At 41.6% G+C, this 14,966-nt stretch overlaps 1 protein-coding gene across 1 annotated transcript in view; it reads left to right on the top strand.

Annotated features, from left to right (window-relative positions):
* Positions 1-3,513, top strand: part of stk32b (serine/threonine kinase 32B) — a 115,414-nt gene extending 111,901 nt beyond the window's left edge. The window contains exon 12 of the mRNA XM_002939053.3: positions 989-3,513. Coding sequence (XP_002939099.2) covers positions 989-1,115 — 127 coding nt within the window. The 3' untranslated portion in view covers positions 1,116-3,513. The remainder of the gene's footprint in view (positions 1-988) is intronic.
* Positions 3,514-14,966: the final 11,453 nt, after the last annotated feature.

Below are 14,966 nucleotides of genomic sequence, written 5' to 3'. Positions count from 1 at the left end.
GAGTGGGACAGTAAACTTGGAACTCATTCTATAATCTGGCACTAGCAAAACTGGCAACACGGCACTCAAGGAATAATACCCCTGACCGGTGGGTTTTTCAGAGGACAGAACTGCCACCCCAGGAATTAAGGTTAGCAATTATATTACCTTGGGAGTGCCCAACGCATTGCCCCCCTCCCAGTGAATTTCACTTGACAAGGTTTAAGTTAGCATTTAGTATGTTACAGAGTGACCAATTCTTAGCAACTTTTCATTTGGTCTTGATTTTTTTTTTTATAGTTTTTTTAATTATTTGCCTTCTTCCTTTGACTTATTCCAGCTTTCAAATGGGGGTCACTGACCCTGGCAGCCAAAAACTATTGCTCTGTGAGGCTCCAGTTTTATTGCTATTGCTACTTTTTATTAATTATCTTTCTATTCAGGCCATTTCCTATTCAATCACGTTACTTTTTCTACTTAACAACTAAAACAACCTTCTTGCTTTATGGCATGGATTTTAGATATACATTTATTCATATAATAGCACCATTCTCTCCAGACACATGATACAATCCACGAGCCTTTATCATAAAGGATAAGTAAATCTTTCACAAATAATGTAAAAGGCGAGTTATTCAGCCTTTTAACTGCCAGTATAATGAATGTTGCCACAACATTCAGTTCTTGCAACTGTATGGTCAGAGAGATAGGAGAGAGATACGTTCCAAAGGAAAACAGGGAACTGTTCTGATGTTGCTCTGCTCAGGAAAGAGATAGGAAAGATTATCTGAGGCTTCAGATCTCCTGAGCATAGCAACATCAGAATGTATCTCTGTCTTATCTCTTATATTTATTTTACAATAAAGATAGGGAGTTTAAATCTTGAATGTGACAAATAATTTGCTTGATAAAAGGAAAGAGGACTTGTCAGTCAGCAAGAACGTTATGCCATTGATGCCTTAGTTTGCTGCTATGTGAGTACTAGAATCTGACATTTTTTTCTTCCCAGACAAAGTGGCCATGGACCAAATGCAGAGAACAAAGCTCCCAACCAGCCGCAGATAAAGCTCCATGATGGTCACACCACAAATAACAACATCCTGGTTCACGGCTGCACAAAAGGTTGCAGTAGCTAGTGGAATATGAAGTGGAAGCTGAACTGTTCCATTGCTTCTCGAAGGGAGAGATGCATGCCTTTACTCAACACCATGACTTGAAATGAAAATGTTTAAGCACAGCTCATTGGTGGGACTTTATACCCATTGCAAGGACATTTCTTTTGTAAAACTGCTACCATGATTTGGCTCATAAATAATATCGGGTCCAGACCAAACCTTCAACTGACCTGGAAATAGACTTGGACATCAAAATGTTAATTTTTTCAATCCGCAGGCTGTTTTGGGCAAGTTCAGTTTCAATGCAGGTTGTGTCGATCCAATGTCCCATTCTACTGGCATTTGTGAAACACAGAAGTGACGTTATTTAATAAAAAAGAAACATTTCCAATATAGGGTGGCAGGGGGCAATTTTAATAGCAACAAATCAGAAGACAGCATTTACTAGTGTAGTCTGAAAACAAGCATTTGATTGGTTGGTATGGATTGCTAGGAAATGGAGCAAACTTTGGTGCTGTTTTCACTTTACACCATGTAGAAACTTATTTGAGGTGAAACCATTTAGAATTATGAAAGACAAGTAGGGTAGAATATTTTTAATTGCTAGCAATGCTGCTACAGTATGTTTGATGTCTATAGAAAATGCTTCGGTCAAAAAAAAAAAATAATGGTAGCTCCCATTCATATGATCTATAATGAAGAAAGGACACAAAATGCTCCATATGGTCTTTGTGATGGTCTTCAGATCAAGGTTGAGTTAGATATTGATTGAGAGGCTGGAACCTTGTTACGTTGCGACTGTATTAGGGTGGTGGGGACCTCTCATAACAGCTCTACTTGTGCCCCTATAGGATCCATTTGGGATCACCTCTATTTGCTCCATTGCTAGGCAACATCCACAGATCTACCTATGTACAACTAGATTCAATTGCTGAAACAACAGAGAAGTTAATTAGGTGTAATTTTTCCATAGCATGCTATTTATTTATTTCTCTTGTAATAAGCCCATTGACTACATAAATACCCATAAGGTGCCCCTGGGGCAATTCCGAATGCAGCATCATAATAAAAGTCAAACATTATATAGTGAATTGCACCTATTTTTAACCTTATAATTATCTATATTCACTGCTCTGTGCTGGGAATACAATATCCAATCAAAAACAATTGCTCATAGGCAGAAAGGATGGGGTACTTTATACTACAGTAAAATTTAGCACCAGATAAAAAATATAAGACATTACTGATTTTTCTGGTCTCACTAATCCTTTGAATCTGTTTAATAAGAGAAAGTTGCCTTGAAACTGTTCCTTCAAACCAGTCGCTGGCCTGAGTACCTAAGTACCTGCAAATGTGCTACAGAGCTGTGGGTTTACTCTTCACATCTCATGGTTGTGCCATATATGTTGTTGATATGTGTAAAAGCCACACGCCTGATTTCTAGTTCTGTACAATGAGGTGTTTAGTCCGCGTAGAGCCGTAGCATTTAGAAGATGGCTCATTTCGTGTTATCTAAGTGTCTGTGTTTGATGTTTGTGTCTGATTACTGCAGCTTCACTTTCCTCTCACTACAGCTCTACAATACCAGACTAAGAACTAAGAACTGTGAATCCCTCCCCGCAGTGTCCCCGTTATGGTGCGTAGACACGGGTGTTGCCTGTTCCACAAATATCCTTGTTTGAACATAACTAAATGTACACATAAGAAAGATCTGGTACATTATATAATCCATAGTGCAGTATGCTACATTTCACTCACTGCTGCCCCTCGTTGGCCACTGGAGGAAGTGGCCCTCATACTGCAATTGTGCTGAGGCATGAGTAGACTGCATCCACCATACATACAAGTACATGCTGCTGCTTCAAGCATTTACAGTGCTTATTTTTCTATATTGACTTTAATATTCTAGACTTTGGATTCTCTAGTATAATGGTGAGTCCAATAGACATGCAATGAGTTATGATGGAAATAGAAATGCCATTCAGTTGCTTTGCATAAGACAATGAAACATTTATATGATAATAGGGTTGCAGACAACCATAACCCTTATGGAGATTTCAGTTGGGATATTTCAGTTGGGTGAGCCTTGGGTGTTGGCTTTGGTAGGCATGTGAAAAAGCTCTTTCATTGGCATTTATTTCTGCTCTGGCATTTACTTCTGATCTGGCAGTTACTTCTGCTCTGGCATTTCGTTCTGATCTGGCATTTACTTCTGATCTGGCATTTACTTTTGATTTGGCATTTACTTCTGCTCTGGCATTTAGTTCTGATCTGGTATTTACTTCTGATCTGGCATTTAGTTCTGATCTGGCATTTAAATGAGTAATTCTTGCAGAAGGTTCATTTTAAAGAGATACTATCAATTTTTATGGTGTACTTTTTATTTCTAAATTACACTGTTTACATAGTAAATAATTCATTCTACCATTTCAAATTTAATTCTTGAACCAACAAATGTATTTTTTTAGTTGTAATAGTGGTGTGTAGGCGCCATCTCAGTGCATTGTGCCTGAGTCTGAGCTTTCAGAAGGAGTCAGTGCTACACATTAGAACTGCTTTCAGCTAACCTATTGTTTCTCCTACTCCCATGTAACTGGAGGAGTCCCAAGCCGGACTTGGATTTCTTACTATTGAGTGCTATTCTGATACCTACTGGGAGCTGCTATCTTCCTCCCTTCCCATTGTTCTGCTGATCGGCTGCTGTGGGGGGATATCACTCCAACTTGCAGCGCAGCAGTAAAGTGTGACTGAAGTTTATCAGAGCACAGGTCACATCCTGAGAAATGAAGAATATGGCTAGCCCCATGTGAGATTTCAGAATTAATCTGTTAAAAACAGATTACAATGCAGGAGAAGCTCTATTAACTGATTCATTCTAGAGCAGTGGCTTCAGGCTCTTTGCTCTCGGACCCCCCATAAGTTTCTCATATATATATATATATATATGTATATAAATCCACGTTGCGATCTGCACTCCGAATTTCAAATCTGTCTCCACTATTTAATGCCCAGGTGCAGTTGGGGAAAAACTACAAATTTCAAAAAATGTCAAAAATGAAAAGTGCACTCCAAGGACTTTTCATAAAAATTCAGCCTTTATTTTCACATTGCCATCCGATATATATATATATATAAAACACATTTATAGAGAGCACTCACGGCACCGAAATGTAAGAAAAAGGCTTTAGTTTATTCAGTCATCGCATCAACGCGTTTCGATCCTAATAGGATTGTCATCAGGATGTATATATATGTATGTATATATATATATATATATATATATATATATATATATATAAACACAGTGCCACCCCCACATTTGGTCAAAAATATTAAGAACAAAACAAAAAATAAATCCAAAACAAATCTCACCAGCCTTCCAGGAACTAGAGATGTAGCGAACTGTTCACCGGCGAAAAAATTCGAACGCGTATGTTCGCGAACTTTCAGCATATGTTCGCAGTTTGGGTTCGCGCCGCGTTTTTCGCCGCGTTTTTTATCGTCGCAAAAGTATTGTACAATGCGCCGCACAAGTCACACATGGCGTTTTTCCGCAAAACCCGTTTTCATGATGTTTAGCGCGACATAGCAAAAAAGCCGCGTATTTTCGCTAGAATAGCTTGCGTTTTTGCGCAACGCTGTGCCAACAAAGTATTTTTCAGAGAAGTTCTTGCCCTTGATCCCCCTCCTGCATGCCACTGTCCAGGTCGTGGCACCCTTTAAACAACTTTAAAATCAGTTTTCTGGCCAGAAATGGCTTTTCTAGGTTTTAATGTTCGCCTTCCCATTGAAGTCTATGGGGTTCACAAAGTTCGCGAATATTCGCGGGTTTTGGCGTAAGTTCGCGAACATGTTTAAGTTCGCTACATCCCTACCAGGAACATATAAAATAAACAAATTCGTAGCAGTCGTACCAGATCCCAATCTAAATGACCTTCAGGCTGGGCCTCCCATTCACTTCCTTGGGCTGCGCTTCAAGAGAACTAATACTAATACTCCATAACGTATTGGTGAATGTATATATTTCGAATGCCTGTGTCTACGTACCAGGAAACTACCATCAACCCAATTTCCTCGGTGATGTTTAATATAGTTCATCTGTTTACAGTATGTTAGCATAATTCCATCTGAAACCCTTTATAGGCTCGATCTGTGTAAAAAAGAAATGTTTTCATTTGTTCCTCGTTATCTCAGTCCCTCGTTCCGGGTGTTCAGTCGGCATCACAAGACACGGAATTCATCATTTCAGAGTTCTCGATGTAGGTTTTCTTATAATAGGCTTAACTCCAAGGTTTTCTATATTGTATCATTTTGTATTTATTTTGTATACAATTCTAACTTTTGTTTACATAAAAAAGCTATTTTTAATAATTCATCTATATTATTTGTATCTTTTAAGTTTTGTGGTTTTTTTTTATCAAGTCCATGAATGCCTTCATTAGAAGTAGAAGACCCACTGTAATTATATATATATATATCTCAAAGCATGACTTTTAATAAATTAAAAGCATTTGAACTACTTGGTCTACTGATTGATGAATTAAATACTTTACTTTTTTTTTTTAAAGTTTTTATATTCCTCTTATTAAATGGCTCCAACTGGATGTGGGTACATGTGACAAGCTACTAGGCTTTAGGCTACTACTAGATTATAATTATATTGTTCCAAACCTACAGGCATGTTGCTCAGCTTAAAATTGACCAGAAAAATATTAGATTACTCTTCTCTGCTCGCTAACTTAATTTTCTTCCGATTGTACATTTGTATTATACAGACCGTCATCCTGCTGAATCTCCCTTCAGTAGTCAGTAGTCTTCTCTTCTGTTCCATTTTGTAACCTCCTCCTCCCCGTAGGAATACTATCATGATTTTCATGTTGTATTACATTTCTAAATGACACTGTTTACATAGCAATAAAAACACTCTGCCATTTATGTTATTCTTGAACCAACAAATGTATTTGTAGCTGTAATATTGGTGTGTAGGCGCCATCTCAGTGCATTGTGCCTGAGTCTGAGCTTTCAGAAAGAGCCAGCGCTACACATTAGAACTGCTTTCAGCTAACCTATTGTTTCTCCTACTCCCATGTAACTGGAGGAGTCCCAAGCCGGACTTGGATTTCTTACTATTGAGTGCTATTCTGATACCTACTGGGAGCTGCTATCTTGCTCCCTTCCCATTGTTCTGCTGATCGGCTGCTGGGGGGGAGGGGGGGATATCACTCCAACTTGCAGCGCAGCAGTAAAGTGAGACTGAAGTTTATCAGAGCACAGGTCACATGGCTGTGGCACCCTGGGAAATGAAGAATATGGCTAGCCCCATGTGAAATTTCAAAATTAAATACAAAAAAAATCTGTTTGTGTTTTTGAAAAACAGATTACAGTGCAGGATTCTGCTGGAGAAGCTCTATTAACCGATGTGTTTTAAAAAAAATCATGTTTTCCCATGGCAGTATTCCTTTAACTCTCCTGGGTTTGGAGCAAGGCAGGTGGCAGGCCCACTATTGGTCAACTGAACTCTATTCCATTAAAAAAATTAGAAATTACCAGGTACACATGTTTGCAACCCCTAGCAAAAGGCACCCTAAAGAATCCTTTATTGCCACTTTACTTTGTTTTTATGTCTTTCCCTTTATTTTCCACAAACCACACCTGCTCTACTGTCCCCGCCCACAACATGTTTTCCCTCACACTTTTATATCTCTCTTGTTCAGAAGATGGCCCCCAAATGGGCACTAGCACATAGACAAACAGTGGGACCCCAAGTGCCTCAGTAGGCAAGTGCAGACTTGAGAGGGACAATATTCCTGTACACATTCCACCCAGTGTTTCCCACTAAAAAGAATAATTATTTGGGCTACAGGGAATCAATCCCTGTCAGGGAAGAAAAATATATGAGTTGTTTGCCTAAGAACCAATTGTTCAGTTTCTGTGGAATCTCATTATTATACTGTCAGGCAAAAGACAAACCTATGGGCACAGAAGAACAAAGAGGAATAATAATACTGTTATTACAGATATGTTTTCTCTATCAGTGCTGATCTATCTATTGGAAGTGTTTTTAAAATTCTGAGTGGTAGGTCCTTCTCCTGCCTCATTTTTTTTGTTTTTATCCTTAATATTTGTCTTTTTTTTTCCTTCCTCCCTCCCTTTGGAACAAGAAGTCTAACTGGTCATACACAGAACAATCCATTTGATTGCCCAGGTCACCTTGTTAAAGCAACATCATTAAACATGTATTTGGGGGAGGGGGGACAAATTATACTAGTTCAGTCTTTTGGCCTAGACGCCTCAGGGGAATCAACTGCATCACCAGCCCAGTGTGGTCTCAACCAGATATTGGACAAGAAGTCCTTCTTTTTGCCACCATGCATCAATTTGACTTATCTATATAGCAATGATTTCATTGTAATTCATGTATATAGTGCCATCAAGTTATACAGCACTTTACAGTAAAATATACCAAACAAGGGTGACAGAATAAGAATGAGATCAGAAGGTCCTGCTCCCAAGAGCTTACCATGTAAAGGATGAGGGAACATTTCAGACATAAGGGTGTTCATTACTTATTAACCGGGGTGCTCTGAAGATTCTTCTCTAAACGAGAGGGTGTTTATGCAGGATTGAAAGGTTTGGTTTGTTAAGTCTAACAGCTCAAGACCAAGAGCTCCAGAGACAGGCAGAAGTTCAAGAGAAGTCTTGCAGTTGGGAATGGAACAAAGTGATTAGAGGAGAAGAAGGGTGAAAGTCAAAAGCAGAGCACAGGTATTGCATGAAGAAGTCTAATTTAGGGGCAGAGCTGAAATATAGGGGTGGCGGGACTACATCATAAGGACCTTGAATCTGATTGAATTTGATTGGAGAGGAAATTGAAAGCCAATGAAGAATTTGGATAGGGGAGCGGCTGAGAAAGACGCATGGGTCTAGCAGCAGCGTTTAAAACAGACTGAAGTTGTGATATATTGACAATAAGTAAGTTGCAGTAGTCAAGGAGGGAAATTGCTGAATAAGGGTTATAGTTGTATCTGAGCTGAGGGAAGGTGGTATTCGGGCAATGTTGCACAGATAACAAAACAACATTTGGTAAGAGGTGGTAAAAAACAGATGGGAGTCTAGAATAACTCGTAAAATTATAGCCTGTTGGACTGGTTGAATGTTGTTGTTGTTAACTGTGAGTGAAAGCGGAGTACAGATGATGGTGGGAATAGGATGAATTCCATTTTACTCAGAGCTTTACAGATACTGTCTATTGGTCAAATCAGTCTCTGCCCCAGTGAAGCTTACAATCTAAGTTCCTATTACATTCACACACAGTAGGGTTAATGGTAACAGCAGCCAATTAACCTGAGTCCCTTCTCTTACTTCTGCCTTTGTCTTCAGTTTACAGATAAGGAGGAAGTCATTAGGCAGCGATTTAACGGTGCCCGAGATCTGACCAGTAGCTGCTCTGGAGAACAAGGAGATAAGGGTGAAGTGAAAACATAAATTGCTCTTTAATATATAAAACTATTGTTCTTTTTAATTAGATTCATAGACAAATGGAAAGTTATCCCTGTTTATTGAGCTCGTGCTGAGTACAGATGTGCATTGCCCCTTTAAGAAAGAGTGAAAAAGGTATAAACTGTATAAAAATGCTTTTGAATGCTTGAGGCGCAGGACAAATAATGTTATAAATGCGCACATACCCCAGAACGGAAATAAGTGCTTTGAAAGCATTTTATTTTATCGGCTGAGGCTCAGTTCGCTCAGACAGGTAAAACTGTGCATTCTAAAGACTGTTTTTCCATTTCAATGAAATGTTTCCACACAAATGCTGCACTTGTTTTGCCAGCTGAGAGAGAATAATGTGAGTCTAATATTCAGAAAGCAGTGCCGGATGGATTATATATATATTGTATTGGCTGGGGGCACATTTGGGGCATATGGTGGTACTTTTCACCCTTCTGCTAAAAACCTTTCAGAAACCACTACAAATAGACAGAGAGGAGAAACTCTTTTATAGGGGGTTGTGCTTATTTTATTTTAAAGGGCCAGTGTAACTCAATGGAAAAAATACCCCCTAATGATGTGTCCACTGGAAATACCGGATTTGCATTCATTTTCATTGTGCTTTTATTGTGCCAAGCTGCCATTGTCTCTCTGGCAGGCTGACAGCATAGCGGCACCATCCTAGGGCACAACCATTTGGTGAGAATGGGGGAGACACAATTGCAGAAAAAGTTCATTACAGTTTTTAATGGCACTCTTAATGTCACAGCTTATTGCTTGGAGGTTTAAAAAAATGATAGCAGGACAGTACTAACATTATGTATATCAGTGTTTTTCAACCTTTTTTGGGCAAAGGCACACTTGTTTCATGAAAAAAATCACGAGGCACACCACCATTAGAAAATGTTAAAAAATGTAACTCTGTGCCCAGCAGCAGTGCCCCCCTAGTACATTGGTGCCCAGCAGCAGTGCCCCCCTAGTACATTGGTGCCAAGAGCAGTGCCCCCCTAGTACATTGGTGCCCAGCAGCAGTGCCCCCCTAGTACATTGGTGCCAAGAGCAGTGCCCCCCTAGTACATTGGTGCCCAGCAGCAGTGCCCCCCTAGTACATTGGTGCCAGCAGCAGTGCCCCCCTAGTACACTGGTGCCCAGCAGCAGTGCCCCCCTAGTACATTGGTGCCAAGAGCAGTGCCCCCCTAGTACACTGGTGCCCAGCAGCAGTGCCCCCTTAGTACATTGGTGCCAAGAGCAGTGCCCCCCTAGTACATTGGTGCCCAGCAGCAGTGCCCCCCTAGTACATTGGTGCCAAGAGCAGTGCCCCCCTAGTACATTGGTGCCCAGCAGCAGTGCCCCCCTAGTACATTGGTGCCAAGAGCAGTGCCCCCCTAGTACACTGGTGCCCAGCAGCAGTGCCCCCCTAGTACATTGGTGCCAAGAGCAGTGCCCCCCTAGTACATTGGTGCCCAGCAGCAGTGCCCCCCAGTACATTGGTGCCAAGAGCCAGCCCCCCTAGTACATTGGTGCCCAGCAGCAGTGCCCCCATAAGTCAGTGTGCCCGTGGCCCCCCCTAATACATTGGTGCCCAGCAGCATTTTACTCTTCGGCGGCTTCAGCAGCATCTTCCCCTCACGCGCGCGCCTATGCACTTCTGCCTACACGCGACCGCACACAGGCCCTTTTATAACGTTGCGCCCCGTGCGTACTGACGTCACCCGTACACACGGGGCGCAACCAATGACAGGGCCCGGATTTTTTTTTTTAAAGTAAAAATTGCGGCCCTGCCTACGGCACACCAGGCAACATCTCGCGGCAAACTAGTGTGCCGCGGAACAGCGGTTGAAAAACGCTGATGTATATGATTACTATGTCTGCTTAATAGAAGCAACTGATTTACACAAGGTCTGTACTGTATTCACCTCTCTGGGAGCCCAGAACCAGAGTCGTTGAAGTTTCCTATTTGGGACATGATAAGAATGGATTTGATTGCTTTGCTGACCTTTACTCCGGGGGGAACATAAGGGTTTCCCCTATCTTGCACCCCAAGCGTTTTAATATCCCCCGGCCTCACAGCATGGGGTGTAAAACTGGTTTGTCTAAGAGAGAGCTGAGCGCATAAGTTGTAAGCTATCCGGGAACCTGTTATCCAGAAAGCTCTGAATTATGAACATGTTTTCCAAAAAAGATATAGGGAGAATGTTAAGTATTTAGCAAACTCCATTTACAGTATAGACAGGATTTGCAGTTGCAGGTTTTACAAGAAATGATAATCTTTTCTTAAAGTCACTAACGTGTTGGCTGGCACACCAAAGGAGACCTGAGGGAAATAACATTTTTTTTAAATGGAATCATAATGGTAGAGGCCATGAGGAGCAGCATTGTAGGCCTCCCCTGGTCCTTCTGAGCTTACTTGGAGGCTTCACTTTCTTTGCAATAGCAAATCCTTACAATAGTGCCACACAGGACTGGGGTTGCCTTTTGGCTCTCTTCTCACCAACCAGGGCAGGGGAGGCAGGTCCATGAGGGGGTGGGTCCATGATGTCAGGGGGTGGAGTTGTGATGTGAAGGGGGGCAGAACATGACATTGGTGGGCTGCATTCATGGGGAAATAGTGAGTAGGACAGGCTAGAAAGGAAAGTGGGAAAGGGGATAGAAGGTGGGCTGGGGGCGGAAGACAAACCAGCAACTACATTGCCAGTAAATTTGTAATAGCTGCCCAACTCTAGCTGGTATTTTATTGGCTAGACCTGTGAAATACTGGCCAGGTGGCAATCCTACATTTTATGAACTGGAAAGCACACAGAGGGGATTTTGCACTGAAATACATACACCAAAATCCACATGCAAAAGTGGATTGAGAAGAGCGGATCGGCTGTTTCTTGGCTGTGTGGCCGAAGCCTATACCAGGCTACCATATCGATGATAGCGTCACTATAAGGCATACGTATCGCTTCAAAAATACCTTTTAATCCAATTACATTTGCTGATATGGCCCCTTTTGCTTTGTTTTAGCATTGCCCAATAGATGGATATAGCTGCAGGCTGGACATATAACATGAGAAATCTCTGCAAATCTGTTTATGAAAGGCTGATGTGCCAATTGAAGGAATAATGACAGTGTTTCTGTGTTTCCCACTCTCGTACAACCTCCCTTGATCGATGGAGAGGCAACGCAGCACAATATACTGTATATCAAAGGGACATCATTATGATGACTTCAAACCAGAGCTCGGCAAAGCACAAGAGAAGCCCAGGGAATGCCGCAGATACATTGCATCATGACCCAAAGCAACCTGCGTGGCATTTCAAAGCCAATCACATCACTGTCTGAATTACTCCTTACCTAAGGCTCAGCCACCCTAACGATTAATGTTGTACTTGCACAAGTACAGAACCTAAGAAATCCTTAAGGGAAAACAATGATATTTTATTGTAATGGCACCAGAGATTAATAAGAGGAGACAAATAGTGACACAAACCTGCCTTCTGGTCCCATCTGATTGGGCCAAGAAATTCTTTATTCAATGTGTTCCCTTGGTCTTTTTCAGCAATTTTTAGCAAGAAAACAACAAAAAAAGGGGGTAGGTTAACAAGGTCAGGGAGTTATTTCAGATATTTCCATGTTTCTGGAGTTTTGGCTGAATAAACTCGACTTTTTATCCTTAGAAAATGATTCTGGAAGTACCATTAAGAGTGATCCATAACCGCATGGGTAATTCTGCGTTCCTCCTCCTTTTAGTAAAGAACATTCTTAGATACTATATAAATCAGTTCATGGTTCTGTTCTGCTGCAGCCCTATGGGAATCATTGAGTCAGACTGGGTCAAATGAGATCATTCGAAAGGAAAATTCAGCAACGCGGCGCTGTAGGTCACACAGCAATTAGCCGCATTTATTGAAGACTAAAGCTGCACAGCATGCGTGGGGGGGGGGGGGGGTGGTAACAAAGCTGCAAATAGCTCCACATGCACAAACAATTAGAAAAATAAGAACATAAGCAGCACAGCAATGTCTACAACATACTAAAAGTTCCTTTGAACACACACTTACCCTTTAAAGGAAAAGGAAAGTTAAAAACTAAGTTAGCTTTATCAGCATACTTACAGCCATAAACAGCCACAGAAAAGCTGCTCTGAGTCCTCTATCAAAGGAAACACAGGATTTCTTCTCTTATTCTCGGTATACATGTTCTTCTGTGTGACTTTCTTCTCAGAAAAATCCTTCAGGGCACGGCACGAGTGCTCAGTTTGCTCCTCGCTCCCCCTCCCTTCTCGGCCCACCCCCTACTATTATCTCTCTCATCCTCTACCAACTGTGTTGTAATCTGAGCTACCAGCAGCCAGAGCTGCAGCATGGAAGTTACCGAGACTGAGCTAAAATGGCAGCTGCTATCTTAAACAAACAGAGGAAGTTTCTAGGGCTGTTTACTCGAGTATGGTAAAGCTTTCTGCAGAATAAATGTAGCGTTCTAGCTTGCACTATTGTGGCTAATCCATTGGCTATAAAATGCCAAAATGCATTTCTCTTCTCTTTAGAAAACAAAGAATGCCTAAAAGATTAGGGGGCAGCAAACTGATAACTTTTTACGCTGGGCGTAAATATAAAAATCATATATACAAATCAACTGTCCTGGGTTAGTTTGCTGGCGACTACAGTGGCCCTGTTTTTCTTTTGCTACTTGAAGTTTGTGCAGCCTTAGGAGCACACACAATGCCCTCCCATATGCCCAGCCCAAACCCACACAACAAACATCTGGGAGCCAAAGAATGATGGCATCAGTGCACTCCAGAAAAGTGCCCTGGGCAAATTAGGTATTTATGCACTAGGTGCACTGTAGTGAAGTTTAGGTAAAATACAACGCGTGCCTGATCCTAACCCTAACTCACACCTGGCCCACCAAGCCAGTTTATATACGCACGTCTGACTGTGACATGGTTTGAGGGGGTGGGGTGAGTGGCTCATTGCTGCTATAGAGGTGCTGAACCTTTAGACTGGTGCAGTAAGTTCAGTATATAATATATGGCATTTTTAGTCCTTCTTTTAATGTATCCTTGTATCTGCAGCCATCATACCCAGGCACCAGTGGCATTGCTTATTAAGAGAGGAAAGAGTTGCAAGGAACAGTAGGGAGTTTTTCCTATAAAGCAATAACATTTCATTTATATATTTTTTTAAGGTTGATTTTCTTTATCGTGGCTCCATCTGTGGTGATCCAGCCATCTGTGCCGCGATATAATTTAGTTACAGACCATCTCTCCGTCAGCTTGGCAAATGTGAACATTCTGTGAAATTACAGTGATGCCCATGATAGGCAGGCATTGCTCTCATAAATTCCAACAGGGGGGGTGCAACCCGGTGCCCCTCTAGCTGTACTGGTAGATACAAAACTGCAGCGCTACGGAAAAATACAGCAAACACATGGAGCAGGGTTTATTATCAGTGCAATGTCTTATTGGTATATTGTGTGGGCATAGGATACTAATCTCCATACTAATCTTATCCATGTGTATGTTTATTAAAGCATTACTGACACTGCAGGGCATACAAGATATTATCTTACAATGCACAAATGCATGAATGCTCCATCTAGAAGGAAAACAATATTGTTGTGCATTTTCATTCTAGTGTTGTTGTCAGTTATGCTAATAACCTGCTAAGTACTGACTGGCAACTCACAATGGGAACATCTGTGCCAAAATGTAGCCACAGGCCAGGCCTGGGGGTGCCCCCCCCCGACCCCTATTTGGGCATCATTCATGGTTGCAAGTTGGGGAGTGCTGGAAGGCTCCGGCCTGCCCTGTAGCAGGTGTTACTGGTGGCCCCATAGCAGGTATCCTGTGTCCCTGGATACACAAAGCTCCACTGCAGCCTTTTTGTGCTTCTCAAACTTGTGTATCTAGGGAAAGAAAGTGGGCAGGAGGGGGGGGGGGGGCACTTACCTACACAGACCTGCCACAATTCAGAAGTGGAGGGTGCAAATGTACAGAAAACAAGGCAGTTGGCATCGGTTTTTGCACTTTGCACCCTGACTTGCACTTTTTAAATGACTCCTGCGGTGTATCTTAATTTTTGGGGTTTATTTTGGTTATATCACAATGCTGCAATGTGGCACAACATATCCAAAAGAGTAATTGGCACATTTAGCATAAGAACCTATAGAATGGTTCAGGTTCTCTTCTTTCTCCCCCTACATAGCAGCCGCTGCACCTTCTACTACAAAAATGGTTTGGTCCAATAGATTTGATTCTGTATTCCTAGCATAGGAATTTGCATTTTCAATTAGGAAAAAACACTTGAATAAATAAGGATGAATATAAAATTCCTTCATTCTATTGGGAATTACCACTGTGAGCAGAGGAGGTTTTACTGCAAACACTGCACGCCAGG

Source organism: Xenopus tropicalis, chromosome 1 (genome assembly GCF_000004195.4).
Source record: "Xenopus tropicalis strain Nigerian chromosome 1, UCB_Xtro_10.0, whole genome shotgun sequence".
Classification (NCBI taxonomy): Eukaryota; Metazoa; Chordata; class Amphibia; order Anura; family Pipidae; genus Xenopus; species Xenopus tropicalis.
The sequence above is the reverse complement of the archived record's forward strand: the minus strand, read 5'-3'. Positions and strand labels throughout refer to the sequence as shown.